A 24,369-nucleotide genomic window follows, 5' to 3' on the forward strand; every position below is an offset into this window, starting at 1 on the left:
TAATACATACACTCTTACCTTATAATTCTTGAGAATGTAATGACATTTTATTGTTCATTATTGTTCATAACACTATGAGGTTTAGAACCACCCCAAATTATAGTTTTCTTTGAATATTTAATCTACGCTTGGGAGTAAAACATCTTTTAGGAGAGAAACATTCACTCTTAAGAGAAAGCATATAGAAGAAGGCAATCAAATATAACACAAATATGCCTTCTTGCTTGCTATTAATTGCCTTGATGCCTAGTAAATTTTCTTCCTTAAACTCTGTCAGGGTGGGAGGACAGAAAGGAAGAAGGAAGCTTCAGAAGAGAAGTGAGAAGTCCTAATGTGCAAGTATTCAGAAGAATTACCTTGGTCCGAATAGGTGCTGTTCAGTTCTCGGAACAAAGGAGCTATGATTACTGAGAGATATGGCTTCACCTTGTCTTTTCCAAGATCCATTGCTACAGCTCCAAGAAACTTAAAGATGCACGTTCTCTGAAAGTACAGATCATTTTTCATTTGAAGTGTTTTCTCTTACATTTGCGGTCATACATAGTTAATCTAGAAAACAAGGTCTACTGTGGGGCAGGTATTGCTGCAGTTTTGGGTTTAAAAGTTCCTAGGAACTTAGGAGGATCACTAATACCACTAAAATACTTTTAAAAAAAATGACTACTTTCAGTCATTCTGCACATTTGTCGCACCTTTAAGAGGTTTCTAGGTGAATAGGCAGCTTCCAGTTTTGCGATCCGGGACAACTTCTGGATCAACCACAGCAGCGTGGCTGGCTTGCTGTTCTCTTCCTTTGCCTCTTCATTCTCTTCTCGGTCAGATTCTGCCTTCTCATGTGCGTGGGCCTGGTGTCCGACTTCCTCTCTGGCCACACCATCTCCTAAGGCTTCTTGTTCTTCCATGTCCTCTTTTATCTCACCTTGCTTATCCTCAGAATCAGGTTCCAGTAAATATAAGACTTTGGCTACGAATAACAAATTCTTAACAACCTTAAAAAAAAAATGGGAAAGGGGCGGAATTGGACTTTGATTTTGAAATAAATATGGCTTAATAAAGCAGAAGCTAAAATAGGTATTCTACAATTAGAAAATAAAAACAAGTGGGTATTGCACTATTAAATTTATTGCTCCAATTTTTGATAATTCTTCAGTTTTTCCTTATCGTGTGTCCAAACCCATTTCCATGCAACTTTCATTCATTTGGCCTAGTTCTACCCTTTAAGGCCACACAGCATAAATGATTTTATTCTGGGCCATCCATTTACATGTTTAAGAGAGCTTTCATCCTCCCTCATGAAATTCCTTCACAGACATAACTGTTTCCATCTTTGAGCACTTACTTTATATATGGCATTCTAATTCAACTTTAAAATACCCTCAGGTACTATTATCAGAAGAGAAAACCAAGGCTCAGAGTCACTAAATGACTCTCTCAAAACTAAATGACTCTCTCAAAGACAAAGTGAGTGGTCAGCCAGGAGTCAAAGGTCTTTAGAATTCCAGCCCAAGTTCTTAAACCCTGAGCTCCTCCCTCCTCAAATCCCATCTGATTCAGTTAAATAGCCCAGGGACCAATTTTAGTCTTACAATAATGGACGCATTTATTGGGTCCCTAACTCTGACATCCACGAAACCTCTGATGTAGGTATTTCACACCCATTACATGAAGGAGAAAACCAAGTCGGTTTTGAGTTCCTTCACCATCCTGGCTGCTCTGCTAGAGGTGCTGTGTGCCAAAAGTTCCCCCAGATGTAGTACTCAGAACCCCAGACACTGACCAAGGCTGGCCTGGCCATCAGCAGTTCATGCCAAGATTATAATTTCCTCCTCCTGGAAGCTTGGCCTCCATGAAGACAGTCCCAGTTTTGGAGGCCTTTTTCCCCTGTGGCAGCCACTTCACATTGTTAACGCACCCTAAGATTACAGTGAACTCAATTCCATAATTTCTTTCATTCTGGGTCAGTACTAGTAAATCTCTTCCTCCCTGACCCAAGTTTGGTCTGTCAAGCCTCTATTTAAAATCATATTTGTGTGAGACTGCAGCCACTGTTTACCCTGGCAGGATTTCTTTGGCCTCTCTTTGCTATCCATTGAATAGCTATCCATTCCTTCCCCGACCCTGCCATATAATGAAGCATGTTATATATTCATTTAAAAAAGTGATGCAGGTATTAGTATTCATGGCATGCCACTTGAGATCACTCTTCGGATGTAGCATTCACCTAGTTTCTAGTGCCCCATCACTCGATCTCCATCACTTCATCTTGTCCATAATGACAAGAGTTGTGGTCAAGTGCCTTGCTCATATCCAGACACCACATCTGTGTCACCTCATCATCTACCAGCCCTACTGCTCTATCAAAAGAGAGAAAAATAAAAGGGAGCAGTAGACCAACTATGCAGAAGTAATTTACATTTACTGCACATTTATAAATGCTTCTCCATATTTACATTTTACTTATAGTTACATTTTTATAATCTGAAAATATATAAAATTTCTTAGTGATTTATCTGCCTTCTGTTAAGGACAGACAATTCTCGGACCACTGTAGCATGAACATTATTACTTTCTCTTCAACTTCCAGGGATAAACGAAGGAAATTCAGTACTACAGATTAATATAAGAACAATCATAATCAATCAGTCGGTGCCCTTCAAAGCTTCAGTCACAATGTGGAGTAGATGTTAAAACTGAACATGAAAAGATGAATAGTCAGCCTCCTGCTGCATCATCTTTACCAGGAATTTTAAATGGAGCCAAGAGTAATCCCAGCATGGACCCAAGAGTTGATTAGATATATGTCTATAACTGAACATGTATTTGAGTGTATATTTCATTTAATTCCCCAAACATTAAAATAGGAAAACAAACAAAAAATACAAATACCAAAGGTGAACCTGTTTCTAGACTGTTGGTAGAATAACTCCCTTGTGTTAAACTGGGAGGATTACAATACTTACCTGCTCTCCTAGAGACTGATCCAAGAATTTGGAATGCAACTGATGGCAAGAGGCTAGGGAGATACTTTTCATCTGTGAAAAGAAAATGGACATTGGCAGACACAATGCCGGATATTTCTAACTGTTTTTAACAATTCCAAATAACCATGCTAATACACCTCAGGGACTAGACTTTGCTCTGAATGATCACTTGTATAGTCTGGAGAGGGAAGGTTCATGACCACAAACTGTAATTGCTCCCTTCTACCTGCCCCAAGCACTTCAGCCCAAAGACCTGGGATACTTCTAAGCTCTGGGCAGACAGAGATAATAATCCCTTAGGTTATTAGTAGAGAACTTTGCAACATCTCAGTATATTTTTTTCTTTTTTTCCCTTCCATCCTCCACTCATTCAATATTTATGAAGTTCTCACTATATGCCAGCTGTTGTTCTGGGTCCTAGGAAATCAGAGATGGATATAACATGGTCCCTGCCAAACATTATCATGAATGTGATAACATTTAGTCATCAACAAGGTTATGAAGGAGGCAGGACAGACTGAATTAATCTTATTTTAAAAAAAATAAATCTTATTTTCCAATGTTGATAGGGAACTTAAACATATAATGGAAGATGAACATCTTGAATAAGCAAAAGTCTGACTAGACTGATGGTCTAAAAATTATCTGAAAAACCTTGGCCTTGATGGTGACCCTTCTCTGGTTCCTGACACTCCTGTTGATTCACATGTGCAATAAGCTGTCGGCTAGAAGGGCTTCTCCTAAGGGCCATCCCCAAGACAGTTACACGAACATCTCACACAGACCACGAGGGAAGGAAAAAGTTTAAGAGAAACCTTACCTTTTGCTCAAGGTTACTTGTTAGGAACCTGACTGCTACAGGTTCTGAGAGTTTCTTTTTAGTCTTTTTGGCATTCCATTTTCTAATAAGTTCCTCTGGTTGGCAAGAGGCAAAGAGCAATCCAAATATTTGGGCTGCAGTGAGCCACACCCAGTTGTGCGGATGTCTCAGGTGAGAGTGCACGTGACCTAAGGGAACCAAAATGCATTCTCAGATGTCTCACAGCTTTTCTGACTCTTTGGTGGTAAACATGACTAATTTAGGCATTTACTGAGTATCTATTATGTGCCTGGATTTGGGAACCAAAGATGAACAAAATAGTCTTTCAAGAAGCTTTTAAGGAACTAGGGAGGAGAGAGGTGGTGAGACACTGGAAACAACTAGAAAACCACCTCCTAACATAGTAAATGACAGACGTAGGAGTAAGCCTCAAACCAGACCTGTTCCATAAGAAGTAGTTTCAAATTCAAGGGAGATCAGGTGGCAATAACAATTTCTAAATTAAGTAATGTAAGTTTATATATAGGTACATGTTTACTTCTACTAACTATTGAAATTGGGGGCTCCAAGTACCTGACTGGAATTCATTTATTGAGGATTTCTAAATGTGCCAGGCACAGGGCTAACTGTGTTCCATACATTATCTTATTTAGACCTCACAACAGTTTTGTGAGATTAGAATTCTCATTTCCATTTTACAGATGAGGAAACAGATGTTCCAGAGGGGCTAAGTGAGACGCCAGGTTGTAACAGGCAGAACCAGGCCTGGGCCCCAGCTTGATCTGGCCCCAAAGCTCACTTGTATGCTACATGGCCACTCTCCATAAACCACACTTGGAAAGTACAGTGGAAAAGCCTGGTGGGTGCTGGGGAACAGGATTAAAATTCTAGATGAACTGTGTCATATCTGAGTTTTAGTCTCTGCTTTTCTATTTCATGAACATGGTTTTACTTCTGTTCTATATGAACCTTTGTAATAAGCTGGCCACGTCTCAGTGGAGCCATACCAGAGTAGGCCAAATAGCAATGTAGTAATTATATTATTTTTCATATGATCACCAGTTTTCTTAAAACAGGTGGGTACTAGAGGCATTTATTCTAATGTTTGTTTTCTACTGACTAATCAAAATTGAATGTTAAATTAAAAATTCTAGGATTTTATCCTTTATTTAAAGAGTAATATACAATAACTTAAATGTCCCATGGAAGTGAAATGGTTTAGTAAATTATGGCACATTTGCATGATGAACTATTTATAGCTATTTAAAAGAATATCTACTGTGTTACAGTATAGTAATATGCTCATTTAGGTACAAACAAGATATAAAAGTTTATATGGAATTATGCAACTTCTCTAAAAAAACCTATGGCTATTTCACAAAAAGAAAGACTGGATGGAAAAATATACCAAATTATCATCAAGCAGCAAGGAGGACTTTCGGAAGATTTTTTCCTTTCTTTTACTCCCCCATAATTAATATTCTTTCTTTTATAAATGAAATGTATTACTTATGAAGTCATAAATATATATTATTTTTCTCAGACAGAAAAAGTTTCACTGTAATCAATTTGAAAGGGCCTTTTAAATCTTTTTCTCCTAGACTTTTTTCCTGACCTTATATACTTTCTAAAGTATTCATATTCTAATTTCCCAAATGTGTTTTTAGTAATTCTATCACAACTAATGTTTATTTTTAGATTTAAATAAAAAGGAAATACTTACTCCAGATTTTACTCAGAGTCTCAGAGGGCTTGGTAAACTGAACAATATTACATTCCTTGATGAGTTTACTTATCAGTGTAAGAAAACTAAACAAAAGGCGATCTGCAGCTTTTTCTTCAGTCTCTTCCATGATCTAAAAACCAGATGGATGGAATTCAATGAGGACAACATGAAATTTCAGAGTATTTTAAGGACATTTTTACTCTAGCATGTAAATCTACACCAGGGTTTCTCACCTCAACACTACTGACATTTTGGGTTAGATAATTCTTGCTATGGAGGCTACCTTGTGCACTACAGGATGATTAGAAGCAGCCCTGGCCTCTGCTCACTAGATGCCAGTAGCGCCCCCACATCTTCCAGCTGTGACAACCAAAAAACGTCTCCAGATGTTGCTAGGTGTCCCCTGGTGGGGGTGGGAATTGCCCTACTTAAGAACCTTTGAAGTTCATACATTATAGAAGATCATTTACTTTAACACCATTTTGAAAAGATCCAATTGCACAGAATTCTTGCTTTCACTAATAAAAAACCATTTTTTTAAACATGAATAATATGTAATGTATTACCTATATCCCAAGTAAAATTACAAAAATTAGCAAAAGTTTTACTCTCTAGCAAATAACTTACATCTTTAAAGTTTTCAGGATCAATTTCCTTTTCAATCACAGGAAGAACAGTTCCAAGTCTTCTCTCAAAAGTGACTCCTTCACTTTCCACAAACAAGCCACAGATCAGGGCAGCTAGTTGTCTATTTAAGCTCTACCAAAATAAACCACCACAAGACAATGTCAACACAACTTGGGACGCTCTTTCCAAAATTGTAAAATGAAGGTGGGCATGACTCTGTTCTCAATATTTCTTTACAATGCCAGCAACCAACAGAATGTGGATCTTTGGTGGCTAACAAGAAAAACACAGAGAAATCTTCATACCCAAGAATAACATGTAAAACAGAAAGTGGCACTCATCGTTTTCTACTGAATACTTTAATACATTTTTTTTCCCATTTTAAATTAAAAAAAAAAAAGAATGGAAACAAGTTTCATACAGCACCCCGTGCCCCCAATTCTGACTTTAATACCTGAAGCCAGTACTAAGATATGACATGTGTTGTTTATGATCCACAAAAATGGGCCACTCATGATGGTGGGAGAACTGGCAAGTGGATGCAATCATTGACAAAAATTACATTCCATTAACTGAATAAGCAAAACTGGAAACAAAGGTATTCGTCAATGGGGACTGGTTAAGAAAATTACAATGCATTCATGTAGTGGAGTAATTGGCTGACATTAATCATGTTGTGGGAATACAGGTGATTTTCATGTTACTCTCCATAACTTATTATATTTCCTGAAATTTCCCTATAAGAATATATTATTAACATAATCAAATAAAAATAATAAAACTATTTGAGAAAAATTAATTCACCAATGTAGCATATGTAATCTTATTTAAAGTCTGAACACCAAAAGGTAAGACTTTTCACTGAAATATGACAAAAAGCAACCCTAACCTTTTTTGCTCCAAACCAGGTGGTCACGAGATCAAAGAGCCAATCTTTTTTCTCAAGGTTGATTTTACTGAGTAAGGATTTGATTGTTACAGACGCCATCTTTTTACACATGGCAGAGTCATCATTCACCATCATTAGACAAAGAGGAATAAAGAACATCCCGCAGTTCTCATGGAGCAGTCCCTAAAAGAAAACAGGCATTTATGAGCACACTCGGACTGGAATTCTCAGATGCTCTAACCAGGAGGACTGTGGTCTCCCAGGGCTCAAGGGAAGCACAGCCAACAGTGTGTCTTTGTGACTCTCAGTACCTGAGGGAATGCGTCAAAGAGATAGGCGATCATCTCCAAGGTGGACTCTCTCCCAGTCTCATGTTCATAACTAGGGCAAGAACATCAGATGGACTTGTTAGTATCTTTTAAGTTTACCAATAAATATTTTTAAAAATTTAAAATATTGTATCAAGGTGTCTGTTAGTCTATTTCTTAAAAAGCGGAAAAAACTCCATTTTTCCAATTTTAATGCCTGTATATATCCATCATGCTACTGTGTAGTTTTAAATGTAATTTTCTTAGATTTTTACCATTCTCTTAAGTGGACTCTAATGACAATTAATGGTCAGACTGAATTGAAAAGCAACTTACAGAACTGCCATATGAAGCCACACACAATGATAATCAGGTCAATGATCCAGATGATAACCTCAGAGAATGTGCCATTATGTTTAGGCTTTGTCATTTTCAAGACAGCTACCACATTAAAAGGAGAGAAGGAACTACCCCTCTGCCCCTGCGTAATTTATGACAAACTTACTTCAGTTGAGCGAGCATAAATTCCAAGTTTGGTCTCAATTTTTCGCCCAGGGGATAGTCAAGAATATATTTCAGAAAAACCTAGGAACAAAAGTTACACAGATGATTTTTTGGATCCTGTCTCTCCAGGATTCCTGTTTCCTAAACTGCTTTCTGGGACACACTGGTAGGTTACAAAGACCTTCCAGAAGGGTGATCAGTCATGCAAAGTCTGCCTCCTGAGTCAACAACTGTAGCCCTTCCTTCCTGCTTCCACTTCACTTACCCAGGTTCCGCACTAGGTGCCTAAGAGTCAAGTCCTGGCATGCTTGTTTAGGGCGACAAATCTCAACTCACATGGAGGAAGCTCCCTCCTTGCTAGTGGGGTGATGGACTGAGTATGGACTGTGGTTCAACCCCATATTTCCCCTTGAATAAGAATAATAGTGGCGATAATATTAATACTGATAATAATAACTATTACCTTTACTAAATACTTTCCGTGTGTCATGCACTGTGTTAAGTGTTTCTTGGTTAATACTCATTGCTCCCTTAGGAAGTAGGTGATATTACCCCACTTTACAGATGAATAGAATGAAGTTGGCACAGAGACGTAAGTGACTTGCTCAGGTGACAATGCCAGAATTCCATGTCTAGTCTATCTGCATCCAAAGGCCCTGCTTTCAAACGACTATACCATTCAGCCTCCTTTATTAATGAACTGTGAGAACCAAGCGACATCATTAAACTTTCTAAGGCCTGTTTTTTTCCCTTGGCCATAAAATGGGAGTGCTGTTTCTTCTGAAGGGTAGTTACAAACAGAAGTCAGGTACGAAAGTACTGGGCCTCTGGCTAGTGCTCAGTGACTAGCAGCTGGCCCTCCTTTATAACAGTAGTCGGGGAAACTTTTTCTAAAGACATGTTTCCTCGCTTTCCACCCTGGCCTCTTCCTCCTTCCTCCCCGAGTTCATATTTCCAGTTCAGACCCTTCTGCCTCCTGGGTGTTGATATGTGCTCATATGATCAGGGATGGACAAATGAATAAATACAAATCTGCTCATGTCATTCCCCTGCCTCATGATTTCAACAGCTTTTTGCTCTTCTTAGAACAAAGCCCTAAATCTTTAACAAGACCACAAGGCCTGACCTGGCTCCCTTCCCCCGCTCACTCACCTTCATTTAGCTCCTCCAACAAGCTAAGCTCTCACCCACCTCAAGGCTTACCTTCTTCAGGCACTGGCTGTTCCCTTCACCTGGAACGCAAAGCCTTATTCTCCCTTCACATTTTGGCTAACATGCCAATCTTCAGGAAGGACTTCCCTGACTCTCACACTAGGGTGGCCTGCCACCCGACCATGTGCTCTATCATATGCCCTTCCATATTTCATCCAATTCATAGAAGCAGTTTTTCACATTTAACATATCTGAAATTGGGATGTGTCTTGTAATTGATGGCATCTTACCCTTGCATCAAGAAATTTTTTTCTTTCTATGAGGTATACAAATAATGGTGTGTCTTACAAGTGATGAAATATGACAGCACTTTTTCCCTCCTGGCACTTAGGACGTCTGTAATTAAGTAACCATTTGTGGAATTTTTGCTTTGTGCCTGTCTCCTGCAGGATAGGGACTATAAAAATTTTATTGCCTGCTCCTCCAGCAGCACCTGTTAGACACTGATATGCACAGGTAGTCGATGACTGGACAACGGGATGGAAACTTTTGCTGCAGGCCGTCATGCTGGAGAAGGAAAAGGTACTTCTTCATACATCTGAAATATGCCACAGGTGCTGGGCTACACTCAAATGCTCCTTGTTAACTGAAAAATACCCTTAAAACAAAGCAGAGACTCTTCTCACATTTGATGTGTCAATGGGTTCCTGAGTCTCAGAATAAAGCAAGAATATGACAGAAAGGTGTCTTCAGAATTCAGTCTGTGCTGACATATCGTTCTATCTTAAAACCAAACAGAGAAGGCAGGGCCCTACCCTTGCAACGGGAGGAAGCTCCCTCTACAAACCTGTCTGCACTGGACTCTGACTGGTTCGCTTTGCGCAGAAATTGCCAACTTGGATACTTTCCTCATGACATCATCAATTTCTGGAACCAATAACTTCCTTGATAAAATGGCCTAAAACACAAAAGGAAAAGACAGACTCATTTCATGTTTTACTGCAGATGGGTGTAAGCTGACCTGACGTTAAAGCAGTCACAGGCAGTTTTCAAACATAATTAAAGTATCTCCAAAAGAAAAAGGACACACTTTAAAATGTTGAAATGTCAATTTTATGTTATGTATATTTTATCACAATTAAAAAAAGGAAAAAACAATGTCCAATATGATAAATACAAGAAGAGGACTTGTATTTGTACAGAATTCCCTGGAAGTGTTAATATAGAGCTCACATTCAAACTTTTTAATAAGTAGATATTAGCTTATAATTAATCCACCAAAATCACCATAATCTTTATACAGCACTTAATTTTGGACGTCTACAACTAGTCAAAACTCTATGTTCCAGGTTATTTTAACTATCTGACATGCGGCTCATAAACTGCACAATCCGACCTGCTGGTGACACCATACCTTCAGAAGACCAAATGCGGTGGCTTGTCTTGAAGTATCATAAATGTCCTCCTCAGCATACGCTAGGAGAACTTGAAGCTGCTTTTCAGTTATCTGGTAAGACTTCACTTTCTTCACGAGTATGGTCACACACTGCAAGTTACAACAGCAAGGTTAATAGCCAGGACGTCCCACAAACCAGGATCTAGTGAAATAACAGACTTAATGTCACATCAGTAGTTTTGCACACAGGATACCAGCCCTCTGACCTCAGCAAATTAATCTGGAAAAATTTCTGACCAAGACCACAAAAGACAAGGGGCAAAACTAACTTTGATGTTAACGCTGGTCGTGGCCTTTTCTAAGAGCTAGTGAAAACGCCTCACCTTGAAACAATTTACTACCAGGTGAAAGTTCTGGCCCCTGGCAGCCCCGAGTTTTGCATAGTCCTTCAGCAAAAGGAAAAGGTGTTTTGTCAGCTGTTCCGCTTTTGTGTCTATGGAAGGGAGAGGGAACCTCAAGACCCAGATCAGGCACTGTAAAGCACTTGTGATCACCTGAAAAGCAAAAACAAAAGCAATCAACTTACCAAGTGACCAAACCCAATCACCCAGCACCTGAGGCTGTGTAGACTCTCTAAGCAATCGAGTTGAAGGAATGAAAGGCTCTACCAGCCCACTCTGGAAGAACTGTGCCAAAGGCTAAGAAGATGAGGAAGTTTCCCACTCCCCGTTGTAGAAGAACCTACTGCTTCTCCAAGGCAAGTAAAACTAGATCACAAGCAAATAAGAAAAGGTGCTGACTTACTGTATTCCCAACCTACAAGGGTAAATGATCAGACGGGTTGGCCAATTTTAGCAATTTGTTTTTTTAGGGGAGGAATACCTCATAAACGACTTTTCTATTTTCTAGAATGGTACTTCGATTTAATCCATTCTTACTAAGCTTGTATTATGTATACAAGGCATTCTACTGAGTATTAGAAATATAAAGATAAGAAGGATGCCATCCCTCATTTAAGGAGCAGATAGCTCAGAAATTAAGCATGAGAACAATGAACTATAATTTAATATATTTAAATGCTGTGCAAAAGGTATGAAAAAAGTGTGTGGAGACCAAGTGATTACACAGGGATCCCTGAATCCTCCTCCAGGCCAACCTTTAGAGGTCATCTGGATCAGCTAGTTCAGTTCCACCTACCAGACCCCTCTGCTCTGGATGCTGTGATGGCCCTACTGGGTGGATTAGGTGAAGGCAGAGAGGAAGGAGCTTGGGAATCAGAAAGACCAGGGTTAAAGCCCAGCTCTGCTGCTTTTACCTGTTCAACTAAGGAGATGTTACCTGACCTGACTGTGAAACAGGCAATCTGAGGCGGCGGGAGAGGCGTAGGCTTTGGAGTCTGACGGATTGAGGCTCATAGCCTAGCTCTGTGATCTGGGGCAAGTCCCTTAGCCTAAGGCCTAGCTTTCTCATCTAGGAAACAGAACCGTTAATGATATATGCCTCATGGGTTGTTATGAGGATCCAGAGCAGTGAGTAGCAGTAGTGATGATGATGACCACTGACAATGAGGACACCACCACCCACTCTCATGAAGTTGCTGTGAGGATCTAAAGAAATAATTAATGTACCTACAAGGGCTTTTAAAACTGTTAAGGGCTATCCAAACATATGGGATTATTAAATTAGGGAGCAATTTAGTGCAGGGAATAGGGATGGTTCATGATGTCATAAATCCCTTTAAAAACTTAACCATTTTGTGAAGCAAGCCTAGTTCTAGATATTTTGCACAACACACCTCTTGTGAAGGAACAGATGCTCACCTTCACATCCATGGAACCCAGGCAGTCTATGAGGAGAGACACAAAAGGATCCAACATTTCCAGAACGTGTTCACTTGAAGACTTGATCTTAGAAGCCTTCAGACTTAGATGCAGAAGCTAAAAGATTTAAAAAGACATTTCACATCAGTTGTTCATAAGACCAAATACGTTAGGTAAAGGTGAAATGATTTTAAGAGAGAAACATGAAATGTTAAGATGCTTCTATTTGAAGTGACAAAAATTTTGAAGAAATGAGAAACTGCCTGGGAGAGTCTCAGAAAGTAAAGAAGGTGCGAGGTGACTGTGCGGCTGAGATGCTACGTTCATTTCCCAAATGGTTACTCAGCATCTACCTTGATTCTAAGCACTGGCTCAACATGCAGGACACAGCAGGGATCAAGACTGACACGGTCCCTGCCCTGACGGATCTTGGCCAGGAAGACAGACTCGAGGAAACAGTTAACTATAAATGCAGGGTGTTTTGAGAGTTCTGTAGGGATCCGAGCAGATGGAGGAGTAGGTGGTGAGGTTCTGGGGCAGGAAGAGTGTGCTGACTTTACAGAAGAATGAAGCCAGTGTGGCTGGAACGTGTGCTGGAGCAGTACAATATGGGGCTGGGCCCTTGCAGCCCAAATGAAGGACTGGGCTCTCTCCTAGGAAAAACGGGAGCCAATGAAGGGTTTTAAAATGAAATCAAACGATCAGATTTGTGTTTTTAAAAGCTTACCATCTTTAAAAAAAATCCAAAGTAATTCAAAGGTGCTCAAGGGCAAAGCAGCAGTGAAGCCACAATAAATATTAGGTCAGAATCATGAATTCTGAGACAGTTATATCATCAAATAAGTACTAGAAGAGATGAATAGTCACTGGACTAATGCACTTTGAAAAAAAAATCCATCAATTTATTTACAGTAAGGCACTTACAGTGGAAATGAGCAACAGTGGAAATTCAGCTGAAGATTAAAAGACACAGACTCAATGTGGGCAGCAAGTGTCACTTTAAGGCTAATTCTTACCCGAAGCCCAGACTCAATAAATATGTGCATATTGGTTTTCCTGCTCACAACAGCTTTTTGCCCGCCTCGAACTGGAGTTGGGGGCAGCAGAAGACAGCTCTGTGGTGGCAGACGGGGATCCGGTGCAGGGGCTACTGGATTCCTGTCAATCACAACAGAATGAAAAATGGGCAGAACAATGTATGCTGCATTTCCAGAAATTACTGTGGCCCTCTCTGGGGATGGGAGTCCAGCACTAAATAACGTGCTGTGTGCTGTGGGTGACTTCCTGCCTGAATCACAAGACACAGAGAGATTATCAGGTTGTTGATCAAGGATACTAGGACAACCCTAGAAACAGAAGCAGGCTTGACAAACACACACACATTTAAATGAAGATGAACAGCAAGCGGATATGCTCCCTTTCTTGGATTTCTGAAAATAAATGCCCAGGAGTCTCTTTTAGAACACAGAAGCAAAATCTAAAGGAAGTTTACTAGTAAGGTATTTTAAAATCTTTTAAGGTCTAAATCTCTGTTTGATCAGAACAAGTGACATATATTTAAAATCTATCCTAACTTTGATTCAGTAAATATCTAAAACAAAAACAGTGTCAGAGAAACGTCAAGATAATTGGCTGCTGTCATAGCTACCTCACTCTTAGGAAAATACTCTCATGTTGAGACATATCACTTGGAAGGACTTCAGCCCAAATGCCACAAAGTAGTACCCTCTTATAATTCAGATAAATATAAGTTTTTTTTACTAAAGCAAATTATTAAATGATTAATACTTAAGAGTAATTGAGAAATGAACGGCTTATTAGAAGCAAGCACATAAAGGATAATGTTTTTTCGAACTTACTTTTCTTTCTCTGTTAACAGGGGGAGATTCTCACTGACCAAACCATAACTGAGCAATAGAATGGACTCTGCTGTCATTTCCTGGTTTACAATTAATCCTGCTATGATTCGGCGTAAGGTTTCATGAACTTTCCGGGCCAGTTTTAAACTCGTGGTATTTTGTAAGATCTAAAGGCAAACATAAATGCATGCTGGGGTAACACAGAACTGCATTTTGAGTTGTAATCGTAGTTTTCTTTTATATATTTGTTTTTCAATATGCTTTTTTTCCTAATTAAAAAACAGACACACTCTTAATAAAATTTCAAACATAACATATGAAGTAAAATTTACCTATAACCTCAACCCCAGAGATAACCACTGTCAGCAATGTGTGTGCCTCTGGATCTCTTGCACTCCCCCCATGCGCTCTTTGTTGGTGAGGCCTCAGGGCACGTCGCTGGAGATAGGATGTGACACTTGGAAGATGTCAACTCTCCAAGTGCATTAAAGGGGGTGGTTTTTAGGCAATCATACACACACACACACACACACACATAATATCAACAAAATGCAGTGTCACTACTCAGAGGAAACCATGCTAATGAAGTGGTGTGATGATTAAGCCTCAGGGTTTGGTATTAGTTACTGCATCAAATCAGAGGAACTTAATGGGAACCCAAGGACCATCAAGTCCAGCAAAACCTTCAGCACTTCATAGCTCTTCCCTTCCATAGGACATGGTATTAATAACTTTCATTAACTTAGAGGGACTTATTGACATACATGAAAAATACATGTGCTCTGTTGACTCTCTCTCCTCAGAGCATATCTACCATTCTTCCATCAGGCTCGGAGAAGACTAAATGCATTCTAGGAACAATTATTGAGTTAATCTAGCACCAAAACATTTGGGATTATAGTTATTTCATGTCATTAGATAGTGTTTTTCACTCTAGTTTTAGTACATAAAACTGTAATAAAATGAATTGATATTGTTCATGGAATGTTCACCCCTGCAACAGGCACAGAGAACATTTGGAAGGTAGTAAATTACAGTCCCTGCCCAATAGAAGGCAGAATGAAACAGTGGAAAATGTGAGCCTTGGATCAGAAAGATCTGGAACTAAATCCAGACTTTCCTCCTAAACCATGTTCCTTTCTACCTTTCTGAGCCTGAATTTTCTTCTCCGTTTAAGATGGAAGTACCATCAACCTCAAGGGTGGTTGCATAGATGAGAAGAGAGAATTTAGTACAATGCTTAGAACGTGCAGCAGTCTGACTCTAAAGGCTTTGTTCTTAGCAGCTGTAACTGGACCCAGCTGTTAAATTCCCCTGCACTTAATTCTTATTGCCTTTCCTTCTACAACTCATGGTTTACATCAGGGACCCTGATTCTAGGATTAGAATGCCCAACTCAGGGCTGCCAGCTAGTGGCCATATGGTACTGGCGTCCTTAGCACCAAAGGAAATTGTGACGATCAACTGCCGTGTTATGGTTTGCCCTGCAAGGTTCTTTTCAAGAACTTACAATGTTGTAACCTGGGGATCTGCTTATGGCATTCAAGTCCTTACCTCTTTTAACGGAAGGATAAGTTTTGTAACCTGATTTTTTCCTACAAACTTGCCCAGGATTTCATAAGAATCATAACTCTTGCTTCTTCGTGCCTCCATGACTTTGGAGAGGATCTGCTTTACTTCCTTCTCTTCGGCAATGGCACCAAACAACTCATGGTTAAAAATCTTTGAAAGAAAAAGGCCAAATGGCAATTATGTGCACTCAGCAAGCTATAAGCAGTCTTTGAAAAGAGCACTGGTATGTCCAAATGAAGGAAAGCAAGTTGGATTGGACTGAAATTAGATGGTTGGACTTTCTATTAGATTTCACTTCTTTCAATGTAGTTAAGGTACTAATTACCAAAAAACAAACAAATACAGAAACACAAAGTTTTATAATAATGGCAAATAAAAGAATACTGTATAAATTTACACATACAATTGTATAATATACAGATAGGTACTTCTTCTTTGATATTACTAAAGAGTAGCTTAGTTTCTCTCTAAGAAATTCTCATATTTGCAACTTAATTGTTAAAATTAATGTATTTGGGGCTGGCCCTGTGGCTCAGTGGTTAGGTTCACGCACTCTGCTTTGGCGGCCCGGGGTTTCGCCAGTTTGGATCCTGGGCGTGGACATGGCACCGCTCACTGTGCCATGCTGAGGTGGCGTCCCACATGCCACAACCAGAAGGACCCACAACTAAAAATACACAACTATGTACTGGGGGAATTTGGGGAGAAAAAGCAAACAAAAAATTAATGTATTTAATTCACAATGTTAGTGTCTGCATTTTTCAGGAATGAACAAAAGGGTGTATGGCAAAATTAGACTCTTCCTAATTTTACCCACCCAAATTATCACATTATCCAATTTTAACAGATGATTGCTATTAATTTTTCATCATTATTAAATAAATCTCTTACATATTTTTATATACCTCTTATATACTTTTATATAAACTCTAGACATAATCTCTGATTATTCCTTTAAAATAATTCCTAATTCCTTGGAAGTGGTTGAAAGTTGTGCTCATTTCAAAAGCCCCTGATTCCAGAAAGGTATACCAACTTATTACATACTAGCAACGGCAGAGCACCCATCTCACTTCACTGAGTCAGCTTTTTAAACCTCTGCTAATCTAAGAGATGAGACTTTGCTTCATTGTTTTCACTTTTATAAGCTATCATTATTTCTTATTTTGTGAACTGATTTTTTGTGTCCTTTGCCCATTTAAAAAAAATCAGAATTCTTTTCTCTAAATCTTACCTCGATCATTATATCTAAACAGGAGTCCAAATCCCCGACTTTTAGCTTGTTGGTGAGGCCTTGCAGCAACATGTAAACAGTGAAAGTCAGCACATGGACCTAAAATGAAATGCATAATAAAAATATGAGTGGTTAAGAATACCACACTAGAAAAAAACAGATCTTATAAGTACTGCAAAGAGAGCACTCAGAGTGTGTATCTGTCATTACTGAAGGGGGAACCTTTGACAAATGACACATACTTATATCACTATCCAAAATCCTCTAACCAAAGGGTCACTCAGAGCAAAAGATGCTCAGAAACACATGACCGGGATTAGGATCTATTATTGTGACTAAACCAGGCCGGTCATTTGTAAAGAAAGGACAAGAGTCTTGAACTTTAAAGACCTAGCTGTGAATTAAGGAGCTTGACAATACTGAATATAATCAAAGTTTACAACGGAAACAAATAAGTTTTTGCCCTCAATAACGATGACACCTACCACTCCTAAGAACTTAACATGGGCTGGGTCCTATGGTAACACCTCACATGTATTGAATCATTTAATCCTCACCTACTCTATGGTGTAGGTACTACATTATCAGTGTTTTTCAGATGAGGAAGCTGAGGCACAGAGAGGTCAAGTAACTTGCTCAAGGCTACATGGGTAAGATGTGGTGGAGGCAAGATTGGAAACCAGATGGGCTGGTGCCAGAGCCCCAGCTCTGTGTCACTACGCTACGCAGCCTCTGAAGCTTTGTGCATTCTATATACTGGTTCCAGTGCTGCCAAATTATCAAGGCAAACACCAAATGATGATCAGAGGCTAAGGAAACACCTTTGGTTGTCACTGCATAGACTGATTTTGAAGGCAGAGTGTCATCCATATCTACCTGTGATCTTTCAGTACTTTGGAGAGGATCTGCTTTTATATATTTAAAATGTTTGCTGAGGGCTTTATCTAATTTAAAGAAATTCTTTTGGGGGATGAAGAATGACAGTTGAAGAGTACAATTTTGGTTGTATTTACATAATTAAAACTAAAACCCAAACCAGTTGTTCCCTTATCCCTATTTTAATAAATAATGGGACAGACTTAAAGAACAGCTGATTAGAGAAAAAAGGGCTACTTATTTTAATACCTCAAGTGCTCCATTAAAATGTGAATAAATCCTCAAAGACAGAGTGGTATTGTATCCATCCTGGTATGCTCAGTGCCCAACACAGCACCTCATACAAAGTGGTCACGAGATAAATGCTGGTTGAAAGAACAGAATACAAATGGACACCAGCAAGGGTTCTGCTTCCAGGTAAGGTGGATAAAGCACACTCTATCCTTCTCTCCCACGGAATGCAGCTATAAAACTGGACAGGATGCCTGGAGCAGCTTTTGGGGAAGGATACCAGAATGCACATACCACCAAACTTCTAGTGAGGTCAGCACTATTTTCTGTTTGGCATCCCCCAGTGAACACGCGAGTGGGTGTCAGGATGCACAGAGCTCTGGCGAAGCCCCGGGCTTGAAGAGTAGAAGAGGGAACTCATAATGCTCCAAGAGAGGGAGGAAATTCCTTGTTTTTTTTCCTCTTTCTTTTTTCCATTCTCCCACACCCCATCCCTCCAATGACCCTGTGGTGGTGGTGGTGGCAGTGGCCTAGAAATGGGGACTGCAGGAGCCACAACTCCGTGGGAGGGGAACCTTCCTCTCCTTCAGTGGAACTGCAGCTCTGAGAGGGTGGCCAACCCTAGTTGCTCTTCTTCTTTCTCTGTCTTGCCACCTCTTGGCCTCTGACGTGGGCATAGTTGCAGGAAGTGCATGGGAAAGTGGGAGAAATAAAGCACCAGCTATCTAGCTGGAGGACTGAAACAAACGGAAAAATAAAGTGTTAAGGAAGGAACAGAAGACGCAAAGAAGAACTAACTGGAAATTTTGAACTGAAAAGCCCAATAACTGAAATAAGAAACTCAGTGGATGGGCCCAATAGCAGGATGGAGATGAAAGAGGAAGAAGTAGGTGAGCTTGAAGATAGATCAACAGATATTATTCAATCTAAACAACAGAGAGGAAGAAGATTGAAAAAAATATGAACAGACAGAGCCTCAGGGACTGGTGGGACAAAAATGAAAAAGTCTAACACTTGCTCCACAAGATTACTCAAGGAAGTTCTTTAGACCAAACGGAAATGATACCAGACAGAAACGTAGAAATTCAGAAATGAAGGAAGGACAGAAGAAATGATAAATATCCGGGCAAAATAATAGACTACTCTTCTGCTCTTGAATTCTTTAAAATACTTCTGATGATTAAAAGCAAAAACTCTTAACACTGCCTGATGAAGTCTTCAACATACGGAGATGGAATACACAAAGAACTATAAAAAAAAGGAGAAAAGCAAAGGGACCAACGTGACTATAAGGTATCTATGTTCCACTTGAGGTGGTAAAATATTGTTCTCAGCAGATTATTAGAAGCAAGTATGTACACAGGAATCCCTAGAGCAACTACTGAAAACTACACACAGGGAGGGAGTCAAAATAAATACTGGTATTTTTAGTGTGTCAGACTTACAGCCTACAGAATAGGGAAAAATTAGGACACAGAAGGTAAAGCTAACTTCCAGGAGTCTAGGCCGGGGACTTGAAAGGGACAAACTGTTTCTCAAACTTCAGATCACCAGGGATCTTATTAAAATGCAGGTTCTGTAGGTCAGGTGGAGGGTCCTAAATTCTGCATCTCTAATAAGCTCCTGGGTGCTGCGGATGCCCCTTCTCCAGGCCCCACACTGGGAGGAGCGAGGAGTTACACAGCTGTGTAACTCAAGAGCCTTGTATTCCATCTGGTGATCTTACTATTTTTATGACTTATGTCATATGTTCCAACTTTTAAACATATGTGTATATTCCTTATTGTTCACATTTGTGGCAATACATTCAATATACATTCAACAAGAATTTTATTAAGAATTCAGAGGATACAAAACTTGCTATCAAGTGATTTGAGAGAAAAAGACAGGTTATGAAACCCAGGCCTGTAAGCATCTTTAAAAAAAAAAAATCAAATACAGGGGCTTTCTGAAAAACAGATTTTTAAAATACTGATTAGAAACTTTTGAATATTCTTGCTTGCTATCTCAGCGGATCAACATTACTGAAGACAGAGCCAACGTACCATGAATTGTTCAAATTACAAATATTTGAATTCCAACCCAACCTGAATATAAAGCAAAAGATGCAATTTACCTGATATCCACGGACAAGAGTAGTCTGTAATTCTTTTAAAATATATTGTAAGTAGTGCACACCCAAATCTTCTATTATTTTTGCGAGAGTGCTACGTGCAATGTCTCTGACTTCCTGTGCTCTGTTCTTGAGGAGGGCACATACTTTCAGCAAAATACTAGAAAATGAGAAATTGAAAAATGACTAACCAAATAAACCAAAGCAAATAAAAATATAAATATCCTTTTGTCTCTTAATTGCTTGTAACCCAAATTTCCCAATTAGGATTCTAAACCACAGCAAATTTTTTTTTTACTTTTTATTAAGATTATGATAGTTTACAACCTTGTAAAATTTCAGTTGTACATTATTGTCAGTCATGTTGTAGGTGCACCACTTCACCCTTTGTGCCCAACTCCCCCACCCCCCCTTTCCCCTGGTAACCACCAATCAGTTCTCTTTGTCTACATGTTTAACTTCCACCTATAAGTGGAGTCATACAGAGTTTGTCTTTCTCTATGTGGCTTATTTCACTTAACATAATACCCTCAAGGTCCATCCATGTTGTTGTGAATGGGACTATTTTATCCTTTTTTATGGTTGAGTAGTATTCCATTGTGTGTGTGTGTGTGTGTGTGTGTGTGTGTGTGTGTGTACACACTATATATATATACCACATCTTCTTTATCCAATCATCGGTTGATGGGCACTTAGGTTGCTTCCACGTCTTGGCTATTGTAAATAATGCTGCAATGAACACAGGGGTGCATGGGACTTTTGGAATTGCTGATTTCAAGTTCTTTGGATAGATACCCAGCAGTGGGATGGCTGGGTCATATGGTATTTCTATTTTTAATTTTTTGAGAAATCTCCATACTGTTTTCCATAGTGGCTGCACCAGTTTGCATTCCCACCAACAGTGTACAAGGGTTCCTTTTTCTCCACAACCTCTCCAACATTTGCCACTTTTTGTTTTGGTTATTTTTGCCATTCTAACAGGTGTAAGGTGATATCTTAGTGTAGTTTTGATTTGCATTTCCCTGATGATTAGTGATGATGAGCATCTTTTCATGTGTCTATTGGCCATCTGTTCATCTTCTTTGAAGAAATGGCTATTCATGTCCCCTGCCCATTTTTTGATTGGGTTGTTTGATTTTTTGTTGTTGAGTTGTGTGAGTTCTTTATATATTATGGAGATTAACCCTTTGTCAGATAAATAACTTTTAGGTATTTTTTCCCAATTAGTGGGTTCTTTTTTTGTTTCAGTCCTGTTTTCCCTTGCCTTGAAGAAGCTCTTTAGGCTGATGACGTCCTATTTGTCGATTCTTTCTACTGTTTCCCTTATCTGAGAAGACATGGTGTCTGAAAAGATCCTTTTAATACTGATATCAAAGAGTGTATTGCCTATATTTTCTTCTAGAAGCTTTATGGTTTCAGGTCTAATCCTTAGGTCTTTGATCCATTTTGAGTTTATTTTTGTGAATGGTGAAAAAGAATGGTCAATTTTCATTCTTTTACACGTGGCTGTCCAGTTTTCCAAGCACCACTTGTTGAAGAGACTTTCTTTTCTCCATTGTAGGCCCTCAGCTCCTTTGTCGAAGATTAGCTGTCCAAAGATGTGTGGTTTTATTTCTGGGTTTTCAATTCTGTTCCGTTGATCTGTGCACCTGTTTTTGTACCAGTACCATGCTGTTTTGATTACTGTAGCTTTGTAGTATGTTTTGAAGTCAGGGATTGTGATGCTTCCAGCTGTGTTATTTTTTCTCAGGATTATTTTAGCAATTCAGGGTCTTTTGTTGCCCCATACGAATTTTAGGATTCTTTGTTCTATTTCTGTAAAGAATGTCATTGTGATTCTGAACCACAGCAAATTTTGACAGTACTTCTACTCTTTCTGACAAGAGATTCAAAAGTCAGGAAGAAAGAACCAATTTGAGATTCACTGAACTTTCTAATTTGTCACACAACATACCTTGGCAGATTAGCTTCCAGAACTTCTTGTGGAAGGGACTGCATTAGTTTAACCATCGCGAAAGCTAAAGGAACTCGAACCACCTCCTCATCATTCACAACTTTGGATTTTATGAGCTTGTGCTCTTCTTCCCTCTTAGTCTGTAAGAAAAATTTAGGTTGTACTAAAACAAAAATAAATGGATCAGGGACCTACCAACACTGCAACCTTACATTTGAAAGATAAACTATTTTAACATATCTTATGTCCATTTCTAAGTTTAGTCTTCAAAAACAAACTAAATTATGCAATTTGAGAACAACCCTCTAAAATTATAAAAATAACATGACTAAGAATGTTTTCAAAGGAGCAACCAGAGAAAAAATAAAGCCAGGTTTTCACTGATGTGGGTTATGACTGCTTGAGATATACAAAAATCACATAAAATTTGTGTCAAAAGGGACTTCCAAGTGTTTGAGTGACATTGTTGGTACATAAGAAACACAGTGCCTCAAAAAGGTTTATTTACAAATATACAAAATGACCAAGTCAATATTTACATCAGGGCTTGGCAAACTTTTTCCATAAAGGGCCAGATAGTAAGTATTTTTGGCTCCATGGCCTCTGTTGAAGCTACTCAACTTTGCTGTTATAACGTAAAAGCACAATTTGATAATGTAAATGAATCAGCGTAACTGCTCCAATAAACCTTTATTTACAAAAATAGGCTGCAGGCTAAATTTAGCCCATGGGACCCAGTTTGCTGACTTACGTTTTATGCTAAATATTAGGGAAGGCTCTGGCTTCATGAGAATGAACTCCTAAACGTTACCCCTATTAACAAAGGGAAAGATGTATTTTTGACTAGTAGAGAAGTTGCCAAGAAGTAGAAAAGGGAAACATACTCTATTTTTTAATAACCTTTTTTGGGAAATGAGAGTCATCTTAATGTCTACTTTGGAGATAGAAAAGTATACTATATCTACCATATCAAAATCACAATGAAGAAGGAACATTATTGCCCAAGCTGTAGCAGGACAGGAACTTGAAGACAAGATAAGAGAAGGGAGGTGAACTGTGAAATGCTGAGATAAAAGGAAACCCAGAAGCTGAAGTTAACTGATAACAGTTAGGAGCCTCAGTCTGACTTGGCCCCACAAACACACGCATTCACAAAGTCCTGCTGGGCCCCAGATACAATGATTACCGTAGATGCCAGGCATTTATGTAGCCTGGGTAGGATGTCCCCAGTTATGGTGCCTTGGATATTTTTAATTGTTTTCTCCAATTCTTCCTTATTCCGAGGAAGGAAGGAGATGAACTTCGCGATACACTCGGCTTCCTTAACTGATGTCCCTTCACAATCCGCTGGATCAGGGTTTCCCAGTTCTTCATCATTGTCTGACAAACTCTTACATCTATTTTCCTTCTCTTCCTCATCCGCATGCTCTACTTCCATGGCTTCCTGCTTTGGCAACTCAATCACTTCTATTGTGTCTGTGTTTAGCAAACAACAAAAGTCACCTTAAATCAAATAAGCAAACAACACAGTTGTGTTAAGTACTCTTTTCTACCAACATCCAATAAAAAAAAATCTAATCACCAACTATGGGCAGGCAAGATAAGTGCTAAAGAAACAGCAGTAAAGAAAGGGTAATGATCTTTTGCTTTCTCACGATTTAGAGTCTAATGAGGGATAGAGATAGGTAAACCGGCAATTTTAAGAGTGCAGAATAGCAAGGACAGGGTACTTTGGGAACATTGGGAGGCAGGAGGGTCTTAATCAAAAAGAAAGCTTCCAAAGTACTGTGGTTAGAGGTTTCCAAAAGCAAAAACCTATATTCATGAGCATGAAAACCATAATGGCAGCCAACAGTTCTCATGCAGAAATGTCCATTATTATAGAATTCAGCTTATTAAAGAAAATTAGGCAGTACAGTATTCGGCAAGTCTAGACTCAGCTCTGCTAACAAGCCATGTGACCACCGTCAATTAGCTTAAGCCTAGTGGGCTTTGGCTTCTTCACCAGCAAAGTGGAGAAGGCACCTACTTTGCAAGGCTATTGTGAGGATTAAAAGAGACAGTCTATAATGCACATAAAATATGTGTTTGACACTTTGTTGACTTTCAAAAAATGGTAGCTATTAGGGTTTATTTCGTTTATGGGCTGTGTAGCTTTGGGAAAGTTACTTTATTCACATCTCTGAATCTCAATTTCTCATAAAAATATGGAGTAACTAATAAGTAAGGTTCTTATGAGGACAAATGAGATACTGTCTACAAAAGCCCAGCTCACAGTAGGCGATCAATAAATGTTTCAAACTTCAT

At 39.1% G+C, this 24,369-nt stretch overlaps 1 protein-coding gene across 2 annotated transcripts in view; it reads right to left on the reverse strand.

Moving 5' to 3' along the window:
* The window catches only part of UTP20 (UTP20 small subunit processome component), a 90,824-nt gene that overhangs the window by 1,711 nt on the left and 64,744 nt on the right, over positions 1-24,369 (reverse strand). Inside the window, exons 41-60 of one of the 2 annotated variants that reach the window (XM_046646074.1) lie at positions 23,249-23,538; positions 22,063-22,202; positions 20,112-20,268; positions 16,889-16,987; positions 15,637-15,804; positions 14,083-14,249; positions 13,240-13,381; positions 12,224-12,340; positions 10,787-10,957; positions 10,422-10,553; positions 9,855-9,965; positions 7,857-7,936; positions 7,355-7,424; positions 7,044-7,226; positions 6,155-6,286; positions 5,525-5,657; positions 3,802-3,989; positions 2,961-3,032; positions 693-989; positions 357-483 (exon numbers count right to left, since the gene is read on the reverse strand). In XM_046646074.1, coding sequence (XP_046502030.1) covers positions 357-483; positions 693-989; positions 2,961-3,032; positions 3,802-3,989; positions 5,525-5,657; positions 6,155-6,286; positions 7,044-7,226; positions 7,355-7,424; positions 7,857-7,936; positions 9,855-9,965; positions 10,422-10,553; positions 10,787-10,957; positions 12,224-12,340; positions 13,240-13,381; positions 14,083-14,249; positions 15,637-15,804; positions 16,889-16,987; positions 20,112-20,268; positions 22,063-22,202; positions 23,249-23,538 — 2,976 coding nt within the window. Of the gene's footprint in view, positions 1-356; positions 484-692; positions 990-2,960; positions 3,033-3,801; positions 3,990-5,524; positions 5,658-6,154; positions 6,287-7,043; positions 7,227-7,354; positions 7,425-7,856; positions 7,937-9,854; positions 9,966-10,421; positions 10,554-10,786; positions 10,958-12,223; positions 12,341-13,239; positions 13,382-14,082; positions 14,250-15,636; positions 15,805-16,888; positions 16,988-20,111; positions 20,269-22,062; positions 22,203-23,248; positions 23,566-24,369 lie in introns of both variants that reach the window. The other variant, XM_046646073.1, reaches the window with a different exon arrangement.

This window comes from Equus quagga, chromosome 19 (assembly GCF_021613505.1).
Source record: "Equus quagga isolate Etosha38 chromosome 19, UCLA_HA_Equagga_1.0, whole genome shotgun sequence".
NCBI classification, from domain to species: Eukaryota; Metazoa; Chordata; class Mammalia; order Perissodactyla; family Equidae; genus Equus; species Equus quagga.